Source organism: Labrus mixtus, chromosome 22, assembly GCF_963584025.1.
Source record: "Labrus mixtus chromosome 22, fLabMix1.1, whole genome shotgun sequence".
Lineage (NCBI taxonomy): Eukaryota > Metazoa > Chordata > Actinopteri > Labriformes > Labridae > Labrus > Labrus mixtus.
The window spans coordinates 9,853,088-9,875,240 of NC_083633.1; the positions used below are offsets into that span (position 1 = coordinate 9,853,088).

General features: G+C 40.4%; 1 protein-coding gene across 3 annotated transcripts in view; it reads right to left on the bottom strand.

Moving 5' to 3' along the window:
- grm8a (glutamate receptor, metabotropic 8a) overlaps positions 1 to 22,153 on the bottom strand; it is a 219,729-nt gene that overhangs the window by 124,039 nt on the left and 73,537 nt on the right. For all 3 annotated transcript variants that reach the window (XM_061029471.1, XM_061029473.1, XM_061029472.1), the window contains one exon: positions 11,198 to 11,414. In XM_061029471.1, the coding sequence (XP_060885454.1) occupies positions 11,198 to 11,414 (217 nt within the window). The remainder of the gene's footprint in view (positions 1 to 11,197; positions 11,415 to 22,153) is intronic.

Below are 22,153 nucleotides of genomic sequence, written 5' to 3' on the forward strand. Positions count from 1 at the left end.
AGTGCACAACAGCCATCCATCATTCTGTCTCTGTCACTCTGCATTGGAACAGAATACTGTAGCTTGCGTTCTCTGTTAATATTACAGAGTACACGTTGTTTTGTCTCGGATACTTTTCAACCTTGCAGTCTTATATTTACATCTTGTTCCTATTGGTTATTCCATCCTTTCACTTAAAACAGAACTAATCGCCAAGATGGAGAGATATTTCAAGGATGCAAACAAAGATCAGAGGCTCAAAGGGCAAACATAACATCTCCTTTCAGATGCAACCTAAGCTCACTCTTTCATCATCTTTTACCGTTTCTTCTCTTTGAGCTAGAAATGTTCAGATATAGTACGGTAAACATCACTGAAAGTTACAACAGTTGCAAAGCTTTGAAAAGCCTGTTAGTGATTTCATAGTGTGATTTTTTTTTCCACTGTCTTGAATGGGCTAAAGGAGTTCTGCAGATCCAAGAAATTCAGCTTGAGAATACTTTGTGTAATTTTACATGAATGTTAGTTCAAGACAAAATAAATAGCATGCCTCGGAAGTAAGGAGAACAAATACAGATGGATGAAACATAGCAGAGGAGAACACAGAGGTCAGGAGAGACGGATGGGTGTGAACAAGTAAAAGGAGGGAGTATGAGCTGTGGCAGAGAAGGACGAAAAGGGAATGATATGGTAAGGGGAAGAAAGTACAGAGGCATGTCTTGAACAACTCAAGGCAACTTGTAGACCAATAAGCACATTGTTCCACACAAGGAATACGATATCAGAACGGCCAGAGGGTGGCAGAGTAATGAAAGAAATCAAGAATGACAGAGAAGACACGATAAAAAAAGAGAATTATAAAAGAAGGAATGAAAAGAGAACGATTCAAGAGAAATTAGCGGACAAAGAGACAGATGGAGAGCATCGATTGCTCATCTGGCATCCCGGTATTCCAGCAATCCGACATGGATCGTTGTCTACGCAACAATGCAATCACATCGCCGACAGAGTTGTAATTCTGCCCCATTCACTCCCAGCTAATCAGCCTTTGCCAGCTCACCATCCATCAGCCTGTTGGGCTATGTCTGTGTGTGTGTGTGTGTCTGGGAGAGTGTGTATTTGTAACTTTGAGGAGAAGAGAGAAGACAGGGGGGGTGATATTAGGACTTGTCCGCAGACATGCATGTGTAGTTTTCTGAGTTTGATTTATTAACAGCAGGGCAGAGAGTATCCAAACACATCCATTGTAAGTTCATCAACTTGTTGGTCCTGCCAGGTGCCAGACAGCACGACTCATTTGTTCCTGTGTTTCGTGCCCACTGTGGTCAGGATGAAGAGAGAGGAGCAGTGTCTTAGTAATGCTCTTCTAGGCAGGAAGGAATGATGCTCCTCATGGCAATTTATTTCAAATTTATCTCATGTCTGGGGCGCTGGTGGCACAGTGGTTGGAGTGTGCTGCGCCATGTATGGAGGCTGTGGTCCTCTATAGCGGGCGGCCCGGGCTCGAATCCAACCCGTGGGTCCTTTCCTGCATGTCATTCCCTACTCTCTTTCACCCTGATTTCCGACTCTATCGATTCTAAGGGGCAGTCTTTTAAAACGATAAAAATGTCTGCGACACAGTCCGATCATTCAAAACTTTAAAAAAACTATTGCCTTTCCACATCGTTCATCAGGATTTGTTTTTGACTCCCTGTTAAAGTCTTTATGCAAGAGACTGTCAGTCGGTTTTAAGATTTACCTGACCATGCCGTGACAAAAAGGGTTGGGGGTGTTGAGGGGATTTGATAGCGAAGTGTCGATCTTTTTACTTGCACATTGCAAGGAATGATGCCTGCTTTTTCCCCTTGGACTATGTGCGGATAAATAGCTTGCTGTGGTTGTGGTGGTGAAGAAAATCAATAGCAGTTGAAAATGCTAGCTAACCAGCATAAGTTAAGTTGGTTAATTGATATGTAATGTGAAACCAACACTGATTCATATATTGTGTTTCTAAATGATGTGAGAAAGTTATTGGAGAGGAAATTGATCAAACCATGGTAGAGCACTAATTTAAAGTCAGCTATCTTTTTGTCCTGTTTTGAAAAGTTGGCTGACATTGCTTACAGCATATCTTGCTATTGTTCCTGGAATTAATTTGACTCGTAAGCATTTAGTACCCACAGTGACTGCTACAACTGGTGTTGTGAGTGGTTGTGCTACATTAGTGTACTGTGATTACAGATATTTTATTCATTGTTTTTAAGTGGAATAGATTAGGCATACGAGCTGTATGAAAAAAAAAAAAAAAAGCAGGGCATGATGCAGGTGAAGAATCTTGCCCAAATAATGGTGATGATGAATATTTAAAAAAAGTTATGTTGGCTTACTTACCTGACTATAGGCATTAGGCATATGTCTAGCCTATCACTTCTTGGCTTCTTTATTCCAGATCTCTGCAAAAATCATTATTTTGTGGCCTTAAACATGAATTTTGATTTCATGGTTCCCAAAAATCTGTGTAAGTATGGATTACAAAGAACATATTTATGAATTATTAACAACTAATGACTCTTTTTTAGTTAGAATCATTTAAGTGATGTTGAAATGTCTGTAGACACAACATCCATTCTCTCAATGGTAGGAATGGTTTTGTCGTTTACATGACAGCTTCAAACTTTCCAGAGTTTGTATCATGTTCATTCATGTATTTCTTCATTTGTTTGCCGAGTACACATGAGGATACAAATTTTCGCTGTGTTTTTGCATCACCGTAAAATACTTTGGATGGGATCAGGAGAGGCTGACAACATCAAAGTTAAGTTCTGCTTTGATCGCCGACTGTAAATCTAATTTCCTACAAACGCCTTCCAGCTTAAAGCCACTAAGCTATTCTAAGCCTTTTCCAAAAATCAGTCAAGTGACGGGTTGTATTATGGTGAAACTGTTTTTTTAACTGATGCAATGAAAGAGGATTGCATTTCAATGAGGAGAGTGAGGGACGCTTAAATGTAGATTAAAGAAAAATTTGAGACAATCCTTGCGCTGTGGTGAGATGTATGCAGTGTTGCTGAGCTTCAGCTTGGAGCACTCACTGAACCTGAGTTTTTAAAGTCAAACAGGTGCTATTTTTTGCAGGGCGCCAGCCAACGGTGCTTCTTGTCATTTATTTTAACTGTGACCCCTGAGCCCTTCCGCTGACAGAGATGAGAAACTGGAGGAAAAAAAGATGAGGAAGGAAAAGAGAAAACACCTTAAGTTACTGGAGCAGAACGGTGAAGAGGCTTGAAAGTGCTTTTGAGTTGTGCAGGCAGATTCCTACTCCCTGAAAAAGCACACACGCTCACATCAAAACAGCACACTGACACAAAACGCACACTAACACACACACACCTTCTTGCATACACACTGCCCTATATATACACACATAAACATACATCCATAAAACCATAGCCAAAAAAAAACCACACAAGCACCCTGCCAACATAAGCTGCACAAATATGCCTACAGACGACAGGACATGCACACAAACACAGACAAACACACACCTATGTGCACCAACTGGTGCAGTAATATTGCTGAAATTACTTTTGGGGCTTAGCAGCAACTGGCAGAGCTTTTTCTCGCCGAGATCTCTTGGTGAACTCTGAGGGGCCAAATAGGGATGGGAAATAGGGGGCACACAAACACACACACACATCATATTCCTCTTCCTCTATCTGTATGTCCTACAGCTTTTGCTGTCATAAGGGAATATGAGGAGTTCCACCTCTGTCATGAAAATCACTGGACCTGAAATGGACACTATACGTCTAATTGATAGCACAGAGCAGCGTGCAGTAGAGGACTAAAGCACATTTCAAATGAAAAATGTGTTTAAAAAAGCATGCAGCCAACAGTATCATGTCCCTTACATTCTAAAATGAGATCCCTTGTTTGCCTGTTGGTGTTCTCTGAAATTTAAACTCGCTGATATGATACTGCTCAAACAAGACAAATTAATGTTTCTTGCTACAGGGCGTTGAAATCTGCTTTGTAACGTACTGCACGTCAGCGAAAACTGCTTTGTGGGAGGCAGATCTAATTATTCTTTCAATTCCCTACCACTACTAATTACAAAGAGGTGGCTGAAAATACATGGGTGGTTTCAAAGGATAAAAAAAAATGTGGAAATCAGCAGGTGATTTCTGTTGGACTTTTTATTAAGGCGACTGAGGAGAGTAGCTTAAAAAATGGCTGTTTCAGCTGGATTGGGTTGAAATTCACGGTGCTGCTCAGGTAATAATTACCATCTCTGGATCTCCTCTGGCAATACTAATGCCATCCGCAGAGGGCTGTTAGCTCTAATGGATATTGTCAATTTCACCCAGGTGAGAGATTGGCAACATAAGGCCACCATCAGCCAGATCATAATAGAATCTAGAGACTCAGAAAGATGTTAATGACCTCTTCAGGATAATTTATATGTTAGAAGAAAATCACACAAACCATTTCCAGCTGGGCAGGAAAAGCAAATACAACTGCTATGCCTGCTCAACTTGGACAATGCTCGACAGATGCATATATAATGGCTTTCGATTTTTATTTTTTACAAGGACGGCACAACCACAAACCTACAGAATAAACAAGTCTGCGAGCAACTAAGCCTTCAGAGCCCTTCTTAGAGACAACGACGACAGCTTCACATTGAGATGGAAACCAAGGCTGGTGTTATTAGTTACGAACTGATAGGCTGTGTGTGTGTGTGTGTGTGTGTGTGTGTGTGTGTGTGTGGTGGTGGGGATGAACAGCATCAGTCTTAAAATGTGAGGGGAGTGTAATCAAGGACAAGAAACAGAGTAAAATTGACTCGAGGGAGAAATGTTGTCACTTGAGTATATGTGCTCTTTGTACTGCCTCTTCTTCATCATTTATATGTTTTTGTGAGTCTGTGTGTGTGTGTGTGTTAGATTTTTTGGGATACATTTGAGAGTAGAAACAAATTAATACATTATAACCTTATTATATACCATTATATTTTTAATGTAGTATAATCAAATGCATTTCCTAAGATCATTATATTGTAAGAATGGTGTGCATGAGTTTCTACTTTGTTTCCTCATGAATAATGATTATAATATAATTTTTCCAACGCAAGCTAAGTGAATTTTTAACACAAGTGAGACTAAAATAACTGCACACATACCTATAAATAGACACATATTGTTTGAAATAAGCATCACAATGCATTTCAATTAAAGTATGATTCCTCTTGAATGAATAAAAGCAACATAAGCCTGTGGCAAGACTTAGATAATGACAAGGAGCGCCTCCATTGTGGAGGGCAGGAGTGGACTGAAAGCAAACTGGAGAGGCAAAGCGAAGCAAAAAGGGGGCAGATTAGTTTAGAGCCAGAGAACTAATTAAATGAAACTGGAGATAAACGTTTAATTATTTTCTCGCTAGCCCTTTTCTCTCGCTCATTTTCTTTTCTTCTTCATTACTGCCTTTCAGATCTGCTGCCGAGCACCCAGTGTCAAGGGGTGGGTGACTGGCATGGGCTCAGTTTTCCACACACATAGACAGGAGCTTTTCCCTCTCACCCCATCACTTGAAGGTTCTCGTAGACACTTGCTAATTCACCCACAGCCTCTCTCATTGACACAAAGTCCCCTCTCGCTTGCACACACACTCATACACTTTCTCTCCCTCAGTCTGTCTGAATGAAGATGTGGTGGTTGTAATCCTGGATGGATTCCGCTGGGAGGTGAGGAAGGGTACTGGAAGGAGAAACGGCCGTGACTAGATTTAAAAGATCCCCTTGTCTTCAGTAGGTACACTGCCACCTCTCGTTTTATACAACAGATAAGATCCATATTTACCAAACACAGCTCAATAGGGAAGACTGTAGCCTCCTGCAGTGGTAAGATTCAGCGCCACATGCAGCTGTTCCCACAGTGAGGGTCAACAGCAGGTGGGCATAGAAAGTAGGGAGACCTGTCTTTAGTTGCAGGATCTGGGAAAGAGATACCATGAACTGACCAGCAACATAAAACAGTAGCTAGGCTCAAAACTGGAGGCTATCATGAAGGCAAACAGAAAACTCTATTCTCCAGAGAATCAATGGATGGACATTATGCACAAAGTACCTCTACAAACAGACCTGCATGACCTTTAAAATCCCTCCCTGAAAATCTCCCCTCAAGTTGCCCTTTGCATTATGTGTTCATTAAGCTTTGATCACAGGGCTACGTCAGCTTATTGTTTACTAAAGCAAAAATGTTGCACTGTGCACACAGTTTGTGAACACTCACTAATGATGAGTAAACACGTTTGGCCCATGCTCACTGAGCTGTGTCCGTTACTAGTTCTGCATGACTGCAAAGCCATGGCTGCGGGTGACAACACACAGGCTGCATACACTTTAGAAGTCATGGTGAATATATTTCAGGATGGGGGCATGGCTGAGAAGTCTGAAAAAAAAATGTTTTACAGATGTACTGAAGGATACATGCTGGATTAAGACACTTTGGGAGTGAAAACCACCAACAGAAAAATGATAGCTGCTTTCAGTATCACTTCAACCAAGGTCATGCTCACTTAACATAGAGGTTGGGGGAAGTAACAATCCACATCTACTGACAACTGGTATTTTATTGGATTGGAAAATTGGAAAATCTTTATTGTCTCCGAGGGGCAATTTGGTTTGCAACAGAGCAATACAGGCAATTCACATAAAAAAAAAAAAAAAACGTATGAAACATAACTCCCCTGGGAATCATCATGATGGACGTGAGTGAGACAAGAGACAAAGAGGCAACAATGCCTACAGCTTTGTTAGAAACCCAACTGCTGACAGGACAAAGGACTTGATTTGGCCCTCCTAAGAGAACCTTCTCCTTGTCGGCAGAAGTCTAAACCCTGAATGCAGAGGGTGGTGAGGGTCTTCTAAGGCCTTTGCCTTCTCAATGGCTCTTATTAAAAAATCATGGCCAAGATCACTCAAGTCAACACCAACAATCTTTCGGCAAAGTTAAACTATATTTCCAAGCCTTTTGTTGTTAACGATTTTGGGGGTTACCAATCCAACAGACCATCACAAAAGTTAAAATGGACTCATAAAGATTATTAAAATATATATAAAAGACAAATGTCGACATTAAAACTCCTCAGCTTTCTCAAGAAGAACAGTCTCTGATTGGCCTTTTTGCAGATGGCTTCAGTGTTAACATTGAAGGTCAGTTTTTCATCAAAGATGGTAGCCAAGTATTTATACTGACCCACTCTCTACAGCTATGACGTTAATAAAAGTCGGTGCTGTGACAGGGGGATTTTTACTAAAGTCATTTAGAATCTCTTTCGTTTCAGAGACATTGAGATGCAAGTTTTATGAAATTACAGTATATAAAACGGGACCATGACCCACCTCATGGTCCCACAGGAGGATCACAGAATCATAGGCAAATTTAACTTGAAACCTGGACTCAGACTTACTCTGACAGTCATTTGTGCAAGGGTTGAATAACTATGGTGACAAAACACATCCCAGTGGTGAACCTGTTGAACACATAAAAGCTTCAGAGAAAGTGTCATTAACACATGTTCTTTGTTACCTCATTGTTAGGAAGGCGACCAGCCAACATAAAGTGCCAAAGTCAAAGTCAGGTATTACTGAAAGCCTACAAGCAAGAATATTGGGCTGCATGCAATTAAAAGCTAACAAGAAATGAACAAAGGACAAACCTGCATGCGTTTTCAAGCCCTCTAGGTGCCCAACAACAAGATCCAACAATGCTGCAGTGGCATCATCTACCCCCTACCTTGCTTGATTAGCGAATTGGGTGGGTCATGACTCAGGAGATGAGTGCCACAGAGTGATAATCATTCAACACTTTGTGGTTTGGAACCTTGGCTACTGGTACCACAGTGGATTCTATTCCATAATGCAGGAACTTTTTTCTGTGTTTTACTTGTGTAGATGTGCAGAAATTATAAAAGAGAAGGCAAGGAATTCACTTTTCTGCTGCTGAACATATTACTTTGAAAAACGTGCACAAAGATCCTGTACAATCTGCTACATGCTGAAATGTTGACATGAAAAATTATTCTGTTATTATGTAAATGTGATGTTTACCATTGTCATCTATGTTTAGCTTAGCTTAGTTATGACACAAACACTGTAAATTTGTGCAAAACAAGAAGTACAGCTAATTCCCATGGGAATGGCGATGGTTTTGCTGGTTTTGGTTATCCTTATATCCATTTTTTCAGGTTCAGGGTCTCGGGGGGGCTAGAGCCAATCCCATTTGTCATTAGGCGAGAGGTGGGGTACACTTTGAACTGGTGGGTGGTCAATCAGTGGTTATGAACTTAATTGGTTGTGAAAATGAAAACTACAATGATAAAGCAGATGATGGTGCTTAGTAATGCTTAGTAAAATGCTTAGTAGTCGTTTAAGCATTAATTGAGTGGTTGAGATCCTGCTAACTACTTCCAGGTCCCAAGAGCAGCCACCTTTTCGGACAAAAAGATTTTGCTGACTGTCGCATGGACCTTTCTGAAAAATTAGTTGTGCACAATTTTCTACATGACTCCTCCTGGGAGAGGAGCAGCACAGCAGCTGTGGAGCAGCAAATATAAGTAGGACAAAGAGTGTATTTGAGAAATAAATATTTTACTCTCTAGATGTGTGATATGAAAAAGGTACAAGACATGACTGGGCAGTAAAAAAAAAAAGTCCTGCAATTAGCATAAACAACTTAACACACCCTTTGTAACACCTAAATCAATAAAACTTAACCCCCTTATTCTGAAACTTTCTAGTTATTAATGCATGCATTCACACACACACACACACACACACACACACACACACACACACACACACAAGAACCATCAGGGAATGATTACTCATCACCAGTTAATGTGTATGTTTGGTATCAGTATGCAGAGAGCCTTGTAAGCTGCAATCATTACACTGGGATCGCACAATAATCACCCAGAAATTCCCTGTGGCTGTGTCTGTGTGTGTGTGTGTGTGTGTGTGTGTGTGTTTGTGAGAGAGAGAGAGACATAGACAGAGAGTACGGAAGAGAATGTGTGTGTAAGGGTTTGCACCTGTGATACTTTATACGTGGCTGTGTGTAGGAGAGTGTGTACATATCAATGTGTATGTGTATGTGTGGTTTTGCAGTGAGTGGAAGTGCTGCGTGCATCTATATTAGGACCCCTATCATTATTCTGTTGCTGTTCCCACTTCCTTGTTCTATTCTTCTTCTATTCTCTCTCTTCCTTTCTATGTCTACAGCTAGATTCATAGCTACAGTATAAAACACACACACACACACTCCCACTTTGGTCACTTTCTCCTCCCCCCTCCTCTCGACACCTTCGTCTTCTTCTGTGGAGCAGCAGAGTAAACACCTGACTGCTGTCACAGCATGAAGTCCTGCCATACACACATGCTAACACACTTAACAGGACATTACAGCGCACTATCTGCTGACTCCCTGAACACATATACACACATTGCTGAGGACTGCGTTACCCTTTACCGTTGAACACACGCCCATGCACACACCGATCTGACGCCACAGTAAACATCTATGTGCTGACTGCCGCAGCATGCCGCCCTGGGCGAGCCAGCTCCAAACACGCACAGAGATGGACAGATAGACAGCATTGCAGACGCACGCGGAGCTGTCATCTCCACATCAGCACACAAAGCAACAGAGGGAAAGGCTGGAGCAAAGGAATCGACATGGAGCGATAAAAATAGAAAGATGTCGACTGATACTCCCTCAAACAATTCATTTTTACGTGCCTTTAGTCGTGTCAGTCTGTAAATATTTGTCGACATCCAAAGTGATGTGTTTTCAATAAAACATTTGAGACATAAACAGGGAAACCAACAGCATTTTGATCTGTCAACATCACTTGGAGGATTTCATAAAGTGATTTGAGTCGGCGTACACCCAAACTTGATGCTCTGAGGACCGCAGGGACAGTGCTTTTAAGTATCACATCAAAGCAGACAAGTGATCCCCTCTCTGTGTTTCTCTCCCTTTCTGTATCTCTGTCACTCTCATTTACTCTGCTGTTATTTATCTCTCTGCCACTCTCTAATGAAGGAGTACTAAACTCTGGATTTACCAAACAAAGACCATTATCTGCTTTTATCTATTCAGTATTCACCACAAAATATGACTACAACACTAGACTGCAAACTTGGGACTAAAAACCAGTTGGACAAGAAAAATATAACAAGTGTTATGCATTTGCTTACAAGGACATGACGTTTGCAACGATGGCAGAGGCAGTTTGTTCACCTGAATTTTGAGATCATTTCTCAAAGATTCTTGTAAAGAAAAGCAGGCTTCACTCTCGCCAACTATGGTACATTTAGACGGATGAAATGGCATATGTTGTTAGCAGATCAACTGTTCCTTGCTAATTCAAGCTTAATAATGTTTTATCAGTGAGTTGGTTGAAAACAACTGAAAGACCTTTTAAAGAGTCTTAAATATTCACAGAATTACTATAAATAATGTATCAGACCCAATGTGAACCAATTAAATTACATTATCACCAGTTGATAGAAAAGAGTTTGGTCCTAGTATGAGCATATGGTATTATAAATTCAGATTTAAAGTTAAGTTGAGCAACAGAATCAGCTGTGCCTATGGTTACTAAGCTTTAAAAGGACAGCAGATTATGAGGGCGGGGCACATGTTTTACTGAATGCTCTGTCACCGTCATCAATCACACGATCAGGCATTGGACATACGGAAGCCAACATATTTTACTTGATGCTTACACCACTGTTAAAAACCTTCATAGATGTAACACCAAAAAGTTAAGAAGACTCCCGAACTTGTCCATCAAATCCTAACTGTGATAATTCTCTGTCTGCGCACGCTCGCCACAGTCTGCAATCTACAGGCTGCAGTTTACCTGCAGAGTGAGATTTCTCTTCAGTTTCCCAAACATCAGGTTTCTGTTCTGTTCTTGCTATAGTTTTCAAATGACAGGCTATGGCGACTGATTATGTATGAACATCATATAGGTAGTATCCTAATGGTAAGAAAAAGACATAAATGTTCCTCCTTTAAGTGCTTTCTTGGGGTTTTAGGCCTCTGCTGAGCACATGGTGAAGTGAGAGACTGCCAAATAGTAAAAATACTTTGACTTTAAAGTTCTACTTCTTACTATGGAAACACAAAGGTGTAACCAGTAGGAAGGAAAAAGCCGAAGCTCCTACCAGTTTCTCTGGAGATCTGGACAAACGCCTCCACGCCGCTCTCTCCGTAGTTTCCCTCAGAGGCCAGCGTGGACACGTAGTTCCACTCCATCGCCGTGACGATGTCCATCATGGCCTGGGCCTGGTAGGAGTCCGGAGGTACAACACGGGAGAAGAAGTCATAGCGAGTGTTGTCGCTCAGTTCCGGGGCCGTCGAGGCATAGCTGATCTGGGGGATCTGGACACGAAAAAAAAGGGAAGAGAGATACAGTTTGAGGGTCTTTGAGGAATGTCTGAAAGGGGAGGAGATTAATTGAATAGTTTGCATGATTGCGGAGTTAAGAAATGCTTTTCTCAATCACTTTCTTTGCCCACTAGCAGAGAAGAATCTTAAAATATCAAACAGATGAGTCAGATAGTCATTATTCTGATCTTTTTTGCAGCTTCATATATTTTTTTTACTTGGAGGTACACGTAGGAACAAGCTATAAACACTTCCCACTCCCTGTGAGATCGCTGTGATGAATAATTCTCTGGGATGTGAGGAGAAGTTGTCATCACAAATGTTTAAATTCTGCTGCAGCACTCGACATTTATAGGCACTTTAGGAGGTGTAAAGGGAAGCAAACAACTGATGAGAGAACAGATGTGGAGGAGTGAGGGGAAAGCGATAAATAATTGGGAATCAGAATGTGGAATGAGACAGAAAGGTAACAAGAAAGCCGGTGTCACGGCCCGACAGATTAAGGGTGGAAGAGAAGAAGATTTGATGCAAGAAGATAGACACAAAACGGAAAGCCGGGATCAGACAGGAGGACAGACAGACAAAAAGGACAACAGGGAGATAGGAGGATGGAGGGACAGAGGTTGACAGAATGACAGGACACACACACACACACACACACACACACACACACACAAGCAGGTATTGCCAGTGATAGGTAGGGTAGCAGGTGGAGGGTGTTAGATGGCTGACGGGCAGATTGATTTTCCCTAGACGAGGGGGACAGCAAGGGAAGACCCTGTACTTGCCACACAAACAAACACACAGATGTTTAACAGATTGGCATTCATGGCATGTACGACATAACTGCCAATCCAAATATAAATATCAGGTGTGTCAGCTGTCTGTCTGTCAAGGCAACTACACAAACACACACAAATGTACAATAGCTGAACACAGCAAAACCCGTGTTACTGCAGGGAGCGTACAGAGTGTGTGGTTGTGTGTGTGACTGGAATGCTTCTAAAGCCCATCACTCACTGTCTTTATTCCCTTTGAGCCTCATCTGAAGCCACTGCCACACACAGCATCTACACTTGCCATTTGTAAAAGGTCAGGGATTTATCCTGAGTTCTCTTTGGTGGTGGTGAAGCAGGCAGGTGTGAAATATGTATTCGACTTTTTTTTTTTTGTGCCACTGAAGTAAAAAACTAAAAGAAAATCATATTAATTCCCTTCCTTAGGCGAAGAGCTCTGAAAGAGAAAACCACAAATGTGTTACCTCCTCGACAGCAATCAATGCACAGCCTAAGTAGATGGCATGTCATTTGTTTTGTTGTTGAATATCTAAGTTTGGCTCAAAACTAATTTGTTTTTTTTCTACTTGGTTTAATAGCCTCTCTTTTCTATCAGCGAACTGGGTGGGAGTTCACAATTGGGACTCTTGTTATTGGTCTCCTCTGCGAGCGAAATACAATTGGAAACTTTCATGAACTTTATGTTGAGTAGAGGATTGGAGATAAACAAATAAATAGAACGGAAAGGGAAACGAGTGTTATAACAACTAGCGTGCATCTGTTTATAGTGTTTGCAGGTCTGCACTATATGTGCCTATGTAAGAGTGCAATAATGTGTGTTTGTGCATGTGTGCTTGTTTGAATGTGCATTTTAATAAAGGCATATCCATTTCAAAGAGAATCGCTGTTTGGCTGCAGGAATATGAGATATTTGTCTGTTTACAGAACACAGAAAGTAACCCTGTGACCTGGGCAAAGCTACTTCCTTTGATCTTTTGTTATTTCGCTCTACTGCTAGGAAACTGAGACATATGCAGACACAAGCGCACACTAGAGCACGCCGCACAGTCATCCTCTTGTCATATTCCTGGAGTCATTACTGAGAAAGAGGAGGTAAAGCAGAGAGATACAAAAGCAGTACGAGGGGAACACAGAGAGATACAGAGAGAATACTGTCTACTGAAGGCATGGACCCAATACAGTCTCCAACAACCACACCAGCGCTTTCTAAAGATGAAGATTTCTGCAGAAACGTCGATTGTCACACAGCCGTGGATCCCCCAGACACACACGTAATGGCACAGAAACCTGCTTCCACTGAGCACGCCTGATGGCATGTGACATTTTCCTGTCCTAAATCATTTATGTGCTGCGAGTCTGACTGACTGCAGCCTCTTTCAAAGCAAGAAGAGTTTCAGAGTCGTGCTTAAAGGCGGGAAATGAACGGCTTGATTCCCTTATATTACTGGGGAAGAAGATTATGCCCTCCAATCCCCCTAATTCCATTTGCTCTAATGAATGCGTGTGTCTGCGTGTGAGGGGAGAAATGGAAAGCATGTGTGATGAAAAGGGAAAAGAGTCAGTGTTATATGTTAAAAATGCACTATGCTGCTGTCACACACACACCTATCATCAATATGGTACTGTAATGTATTTGTCAGTCAATAGGCACATTTAACTAACAATTCTAATTGAATACTCACTCTGATGTAGCTTTATTAAGCCTTTGTAGCACTATGCGTCTAGGAATTACTCAAGTCCGTCCGTGATTTGTATATCATATATATTTATATGAATTGTAGCCCCTTTCATCTGGAGCCATCATTGGGTGGGATTGGGTCAATTACATTCTTCATGTTTTCTTTCCACCCACACCCTAACCTGCACATAGCATCACAATGTCAAGGACAGCTTCATCAAGCCTCTTTCACCACTTGCAGTCTTTCAATTTGTTGTTGTCTTTCTCTCTTAAGAGTAAAGAGTAATATTGGTAGGTCAATCCACTTTAATTACCCATAGAGCCTACACTTAACTCCAATTAGAAATTAATTTACTGTTTATATTTATAATCCCTACAAAGAGAAATCATTTCATTCCTGGTGGGAAAACAAAAGTCAGAGACTTTTTCTGTACATAACTTCACAAGCAAGATAAAAAAAATGGATCAACTGTACGTTTAGTTTTGAAATATTCACAGTAAGCACTCAGTGTAATTTAGCATTCAAATAACAATGAATCTATGACCCTCTGTTCTTAAGGCTCTCTAAAATATCACTTAATTTAATAGGGGTAGAAAATTAAATGTCTAAAGCAAAGCACCAAAGTCAGGAGGCCTCTGAACCAGGATTTAGTCTTTACACCTCCCCACTAAACCTCATTAGAAACCTTAACTCTTCCCTCGAACAAACACAAAATACTCTTGTACTGTGGCAACCATTACGTCGCAATTTGTTCAAGCTTGCAAAGATATTAAATCTTTGTTCTTTTGCTTAGAGGAGAGAATTGATCACAATAAAAAACATAGAATAAACTGCCCTGGGCCATAAAATAACAGAGATTAATTCTTAATTGAACTGTGTTCCCCTCCAAGCAAAGACCATTGAAAAAGTGCAGACTAATGCTTTCCCTCTATGACAACAATCGATGCACAGCAATTCGTTGATGATGTCTCATTTTTCAGAGTAGAGGATAAAAACATTTTTTGGACTGAAACTGAGTGAACTCTGGGGGCTGAACCCAATATAAACCAACATCCTAGAGCTCCAGCCTCCTAGACAGCTAGCTCTGCTGCCTCTATTCCTTAATGAGTTCAACCCTCTCCATAGATCAGGCCAAATCCCACAGAGGAGCCGAACTGATAACTAACAGTCAGATTTAACAGACTAATGAGCCAGGACAGTGGCTTTTGATGTTTTTATCTTTCCTGTCAACTGCCGAAATAAGAGGGAATTCACAATTAAGATGTACAATACATGTGATGTAAAGGGATACAGGATGTATCTGGTGTACCTGCTGCAAAGTAAGGAATATAATATAGTCAGCAACCTGCGCTCTACTTTCAAACTGAAGAAACCCTTTTAAAAGTGACCTTTTGAAATGCCACTTGGAAAGTCTGGGGGAAATCACGGATATCTGAGGCAGAATAAAGCCTTTGAGACATAACATTCTCTTTAAAAGATACTAAAGCACTCCTCCTGTCAGGCTGAGACCTCAAAAAATGCCTTCATGACTTCAACTGGCCTCTGAACTATAGCTACACCAACATTAAACTCATCTGCCCTATGTGAAAACCTGCACATCATTATTTGAACACAACCACGTGCAGTTGTGTAAATTTTTTTTTTTAAAAACGGAGTAATTCATCTGTATGTATTTATATAAAATACTGTGTGAACAGCATGAGTATGTGCAGAAATCTGGACTGTGTGTTTGTGTGTCTGGCGGTAATGGAGCTGTCGGTGGCCTCGAGTCTGAGCATTAGGTTGATAGATGGCAGTGGTCTGAAGCTAATTAACCCCACTGCGTCACACAAACACTGTTACACACACCAGCAATCACAAACACCAACCTATGTCAGAGAGACAACTGAATGTGCTCGACACACTAACACGCACACAGAGTTACTGTTACAGGTTAACCAGGATTTAAATTTATGGTGGCTTGTAGGGGTCATTTTTGGTGATTAAATGAATCAGCGAATGTTAACAAGCTGGCATGTAAAGTGTTCTGAATCCACCATTGCTTATCTAGACTTTTGTGTAGAGGCAAATACAAGTAATACCATAAAACATTTAGATTTTGTGTAGCTTTGTGGTAACAAAACTTGGACCAGATTGTGTTTTTCTTGAACGATGTTTGACTGAGATATGGGAAAGAAGGAAGGCACATACACTTTAAATTGATCTGGCCGTGCAGCGCCCCAGTTTTGAGTCAGCCTAGAGAGTTGTTTACTTGCTCAAAATTTGACTCAGCCCTCTAACAGCCAGCCGCAGTCTGTGTCTAATGAGGAGAGGACTGGCTCAGTGGGACCTCACCAAGTTAATTTAGCGGGATGAAGACTGCTGGGGCTTAGAGCTGGGTGTCTCTCGCTCTGTCTCACCTCATCCTCTCTGTCTGAGTCCATCTGTCTTTTTTTTTCTTCTCTCTGTTAGACCTCTGAGTCTGTCTTCCCATCCTTTCCGTTTCACCTTCACTCACATTTTGCTGCTTGTTTGAGCAGTTAAATATAAAGTATGTATCTGCCAAAGTAATGTCTATTCACATTCATTCAACATAATCTGGAACCAAATGACACCATTTTAGGCATCTGACTTGCTTTGGACTTTTTGTAGCCCAAGAAGTATTGTCTAGTAGTGTTTCAGCAGGCTTAGACTGTTTGCAGGAAAATAGTCAGTGTGGAGAGCAATCGAGCTGGAAATGTTGGCTGTAATGCAATGCTGAATTCCATCAACAGATGACATTTAGCTTTTTGTCAGACACTGTCATCTGCATGCAAGACCGACTATCAATCCGCTCCCTCAAGTGAAACACCCTTTTCAATTCTAAAGTTCCTAGTTCCGACTTTTCTATATCATCCATATCGCGTGTTCCCACAGTGTCCTATGTGCGCACGCACCATGTATGGAGTCCTCTTAGCGGGCGGCCCAGGTTCTAATGCGACCTGTGGCTCCTTTCTCGAACATCATTCACTACTCTCTCTCCCTGGTTTCTGACACTGTCCTCCTAAAACAAGAAGTTCTGTGGATGTGAAACAGTGTTTGAAAGCACACAGCACAGAACATTCCATCAAACCTTTTCATACAATGCTATTAAACAAAAGTGAAATTCCCTTAACCGTCTAGCTTTACCCCGAGCATGTCTCACACGTCACAGGAACTTTAGAAGTCTGTAATTTGTTTTTTTGACAAGTGAAAAGAAAAACAAGTATGATGATGATAAAAGAAAGACAGTAAGGAACAGAAGGTAAGAGAAAGACACTTAAAAGCTCAAAAAGTCAGAGAAGGCAAGAGAGAAAAAAATATTTCAGAGAAACCTTTAATGGGAGCAATGGGGAAGAAGGAAAAAAAGACAGAAACAATGAGAGGGGAAGATGGCAGAGAAATGATGAGAGGGGATGTTAAACAGTGACTAAAGGGGAACCAGGACAAAGAAAATCAGAAATGAAAGGGCAAAGGTTCAGGAAAAACTATGGGGAGAGAGGTAGGGAAAGGAAAGAGATAAAAGTGAGTGAAATTTAAATGATGGAAAACAACAAATGGAATGCAGATTCCTAGAAGATAAGGCCAAACAAGAAAGATCTGAGTCACAAAAAAGACTGATAAAAGTGAAATGAGACCAGTGTTGTAAAAGCCAATAGGTCAAGGAAAAAGAGGGATGACACCAATAAAAGATGAAAAACAAAGAGACTATTGCACAGAATGCAAAATAGGGATGATAAAGATGAGATTAATACACGCAAGAGCAAAGAGAAAATTTGAAAGGAACAGAATTAAGGAGATCAAAAGTTGACAGAAAAAGACCAGCGGCTCCTTATCAAATGCAAACTAAGGCTCTGTTTGACCCCTTCATGCCCACATTTTATCACACTGTACTTTCATGAATCGACAAATGGTGCAATTGAGCTGTACATACATCTACTCACAGATACGTCAAACTACCATAAATGTAAACCTTCAGTAAATGACAAGAATTGCATCTGTTCTGAGAGTTCATCTTAGAGTTAAAGTAGGCAATATGTGAGGCACTCAAGAGGCACTGAATTAATGTTCCAGTGAGCCAATAATTCCCTGGAGTTTTTCAGCAGCTTCATGAAGATTGTATAGTGTAGAAAGGTGTTTGTCTGGAGGTAATAATTTCAGTAGCCATGCCACTCACTCAGCATGAAAGACCCACTGATACCTGCCTTGTTTCACAAAGCTACTAGCTTTGAGGCAATGTTCTGCCCAATGAACATACACCGATAACTAGCAGAAAGCAGCAATGAATACTGCACATGAACCAAGGTCTGTTTTTTTAACATTGAAGAGGAAAGTAAGATAAGTATTTGCACAACTTTTTTTGATTATTGGAAGAAAAAGGGGATTAAAAACATGATTAAGATCCGACAATCATACAAGCCCAGCTGCACGGCTATAAGCTAAGGTCAACATGCTAACATACTGCCAATGTTATTATAGTGAATTTCATCAAGTTAAATGTTTACCATTTTAGTTCCTACTGTTATAAAACTAGTATGTAGACCTGCTTATCGGAAGAAAGTAAAATAGAAGTATACAGTTCTAAAGGCATTTCACTGAGAAAAAGAGTTTGTAAAACTCCTCGTGGCCTTTCAGAAAAGTCAGAGGATCACCCAAGTCAGTCGACCTCATCCAATGAAGATCATGACAAATACTGTGGCAGTTCATCCAATACTTGTTGATAATGTCAGTGCTGGACAGACTGACATTATTGTTCCTGGACCTAGACTGGTAAATGGATCAATACCAATATATGAATATATTTTGGGATATATCAATGGCACTAAACATGTTAGGGGCAACAAGAGAAAAATTGAAATCCTCACTGCAGTAAGGTGTTCTTTTCAAAGCTGGACAGAGCAGAGAGATATTACACAGGTCAAAATGAATGGTCACACAGAATCAAATAATCTCTTTTGTATGGCAAAAATATAAATACATTTATAATAAACACTTAATTGTGGGCTAATTTTATAATTCTTTGCCACCTCATCTGAATACCTCATCTGTAATTGATTGCTTTAATTAGTTTAACATATGCTGTATGTGAAAGAAGCAGCTTGTTACTACTTTGAATTTGGTCATCTTGAGGCATAAGATGATTTAAATGGTAAGGAGAGCATGCCCTTTTACAAATAAGCTTAGACCAGATGAAAGCCTGGATTAATAGTCATTTGATTGAAGATATTGATGGATATAGATCTGCTTCACCACCACTTAACCTTTTAACCTGCCCATCCATTTATTCTAATGAGCATTTTATCTACGAACATGGAAAATATGGGACCTAAAACTGAACCCTTGATAGGTATAACATGTTCAGAATGTCAATGAATTAGCCATTGTGACACGGAAAGCTCCACTCAAGAGCCAGAAGGTAATACCAACCCATCGCCTCAGTCTATTTTCATTTCAAGAGGAACCTTATTAAAGGCTGCACTTGTGTCGAAAAGATTTACAATAGTAGAGATGAATGTGCATCTGCTGCTGGGAGAAGGTCAGAAGGTTTGCTCAAGGACAGGACCTGTCAGATGATATAGATATAATGTGGTGGGGCAAACACATAAACACACAGTTCCAATTTTGAGGATATGACGTCTGCGTTTGTGAGGTATGAGCAGACACGAGTCACTGGGGTAACATCTGTGTACGATGGCACACACACACACTTAAACATATACACACAGCCACTGCCAATATCGGAGAGGTGAGGATGGCCATGCAGCTGCAGGCGAGAGACTTGAGGCTATATCCTTTAATATATCTTAGTCAATACATTATCATCTTCTCTCTAACCCCACTATGGCCCTGCATCACACAGCTCGGAAACACACACAGCAGCCATCTGTCTTTGCATGGCTCTGACTGTTCAGAATACAAATCCCATTATAATGCACCAGGAATACTTAAAGACAGACATCTCCTACAACAGCAGACTTAAATTTTGACATTTTGACAGGCAAAACAGCACCGAGAGTTTTTCTTTCAGACACTTTGACAGGAAATATCTATGGCAATCTGAGGCTGTCTGAATCAATTTTTAATGACCATAAAAAACAGCCAAGACTGACAGTTTCAGGCCGTAACCTTTATGAAATAAAGTTGTATTTGTCTAAAAAAGTGCAGAGATACTTTGCGAGATTAGACCAGCAAATTTACATTACTGGAGGAATAAAAAACTCAAGCAGATAAATAAGTCATGACATGTTTCTGGAAGTTTAGAAGAAAGCTTCATTATTTTGCTCATTATCTTGTGTCTATTTTTACTCCAGGCAATGGAATCTGTACAGAATTGTCATTAAACACCTTCTAGTTATCAATTTACTCAAATGTTATTTTTATAGGAAACTTCCATTTGATATCTTACGTTTTCTCATAGCATTCTACATCATGACTGATTTTATTTATTTTTAAAAAAAAAAGTTTAATAGAATTAGATTTATTCCTGAAACCATCTTTTTCTCCTGTCCTCATCACCTCAACTCTTATTTTCCTCTCCTATAAACATCACTCCTTTGCCTTTCCTTGAGTGTGTTATTTGAATAATACATTCCCCCGAGAGCTGCAACCTACACACACATAGGCGGGAAGCGCCAGACTGCTTGATCCAAGCCAGCCACCTGCAGCTTTCCCTTTCTGTTTTATCGCTCCCTGCCATTACACAAGAGCGCTATCCAACAGTGCTTCATTCAGAGTTTTTGTGCAAGATAGTGTGTGTGAGTGTGTATGTCAGAATGAGCGCCTGACACCTGCTGTCATTTAGACAAGTTTGATACTGTATGCATCCATCACACTGTGTAACTGTAGCTGCAAATGTCATGTGTTCCTAAAACAAAACACAGGGTTTTAAACATTTCAGTCTTTGAATGAGCAAAAACAGGAGGTGTATAGATTTACACAAGTAGAAAACGTAACACGCTGGCTCATCAGTATCTCAGAATTTAGAGTAAGAGAAAGTTTTGAACAGGTATTCCCCAAGCATCAAACTCATTAAGCATCTATTCCCATTGTTACACTTGTAAATGAGCCTCATACATCATGTAATATGCCAGCAGAGCTGCACGGAAAGCCATCTAAATCTGTTTAATGAAAAACATCTTGGCAGCAAATTAGAGGCTAGAAAGTCTTTAAAAAACATTTGAGCATGTGTGTTCTGTTTATGAAATAAGTTTTGGATTAATGTTTGATGCAGGGACATTTCTTTGAGACAACACAGAGATGACAGGTTTCCCCAGGGGCAAACAAAAATCAATGCGTAGCCACAGAAGGCTCAAGCACGCACTGCTTATGTCGTGACTTTAATCAGTGTGTGTGCTGGTTGTGGGATTTTTATTAGAATCCTCAGTGCTCCTCAATTTCCACGGTGTTTGCATGTGTGTGTTTTGATTCATTTTTTCTGCGTGAGCTTGTTGACCCCTCACAGGAGACCCATCAGCAGCTCAGCAGGCAAACACTTCACATGGGTCGTGTTTTGCATATCACATTATGTGTCAGCATCACAAGGTGTGCGAGTGTGTATCATAGATATCCCGCAACACCTGTGCTGAAATCACAACAACACCATCAGGTCTTGAAATGGCGGAATGAAGAGTCGTCGCCCACACAAATGACTACTGAATGAGCAGAGTTCATGTCAACAGAAGATTCAATTGACATGAGTCTTGACTGTGTTACAAATACAATATACATTTAAGAATAGCCTTTCATGTTTTTTAATCAACTTGTGTTTTTCACCCCAAACATCATTTGACTTTGCATGAACTTTATTCAAATTAAGTATTATTTTTTCAGTTAACTGTTGCTGCTATCATATTTATGTCTGATCTCCTACTTTGATTTTTCTTTGTACATCTTTATAATATTTCTAAACAATATTTTCAGCATAATGCTTTAGTGACTTGTGATGCTGGTTTCCATCTTGCTATACCTGATTGCGTGCCAATTGGAGATGTGTACCTACTCTATGGTCGTACTCAAGGAAGAAGCCTTTCATTTAACCATTTATTCATTGACACACCTAAACTAGCTCGATCCTTTGTAGCTTAAATGGTCCCTGTGGGCTCAACACATTTTACTCTTTGTATAAAGCATAAACAGAGTTTCTTGTATGGTAAACGGATTTAAAGGGATCCTTCTGTGGTGTTGTCTATTTGTGAAAATGCAATTGAAATACTGTCAAACTGTTGTATTGTGGAGTTTGAGCAGACTCGCTTGCCCTTTA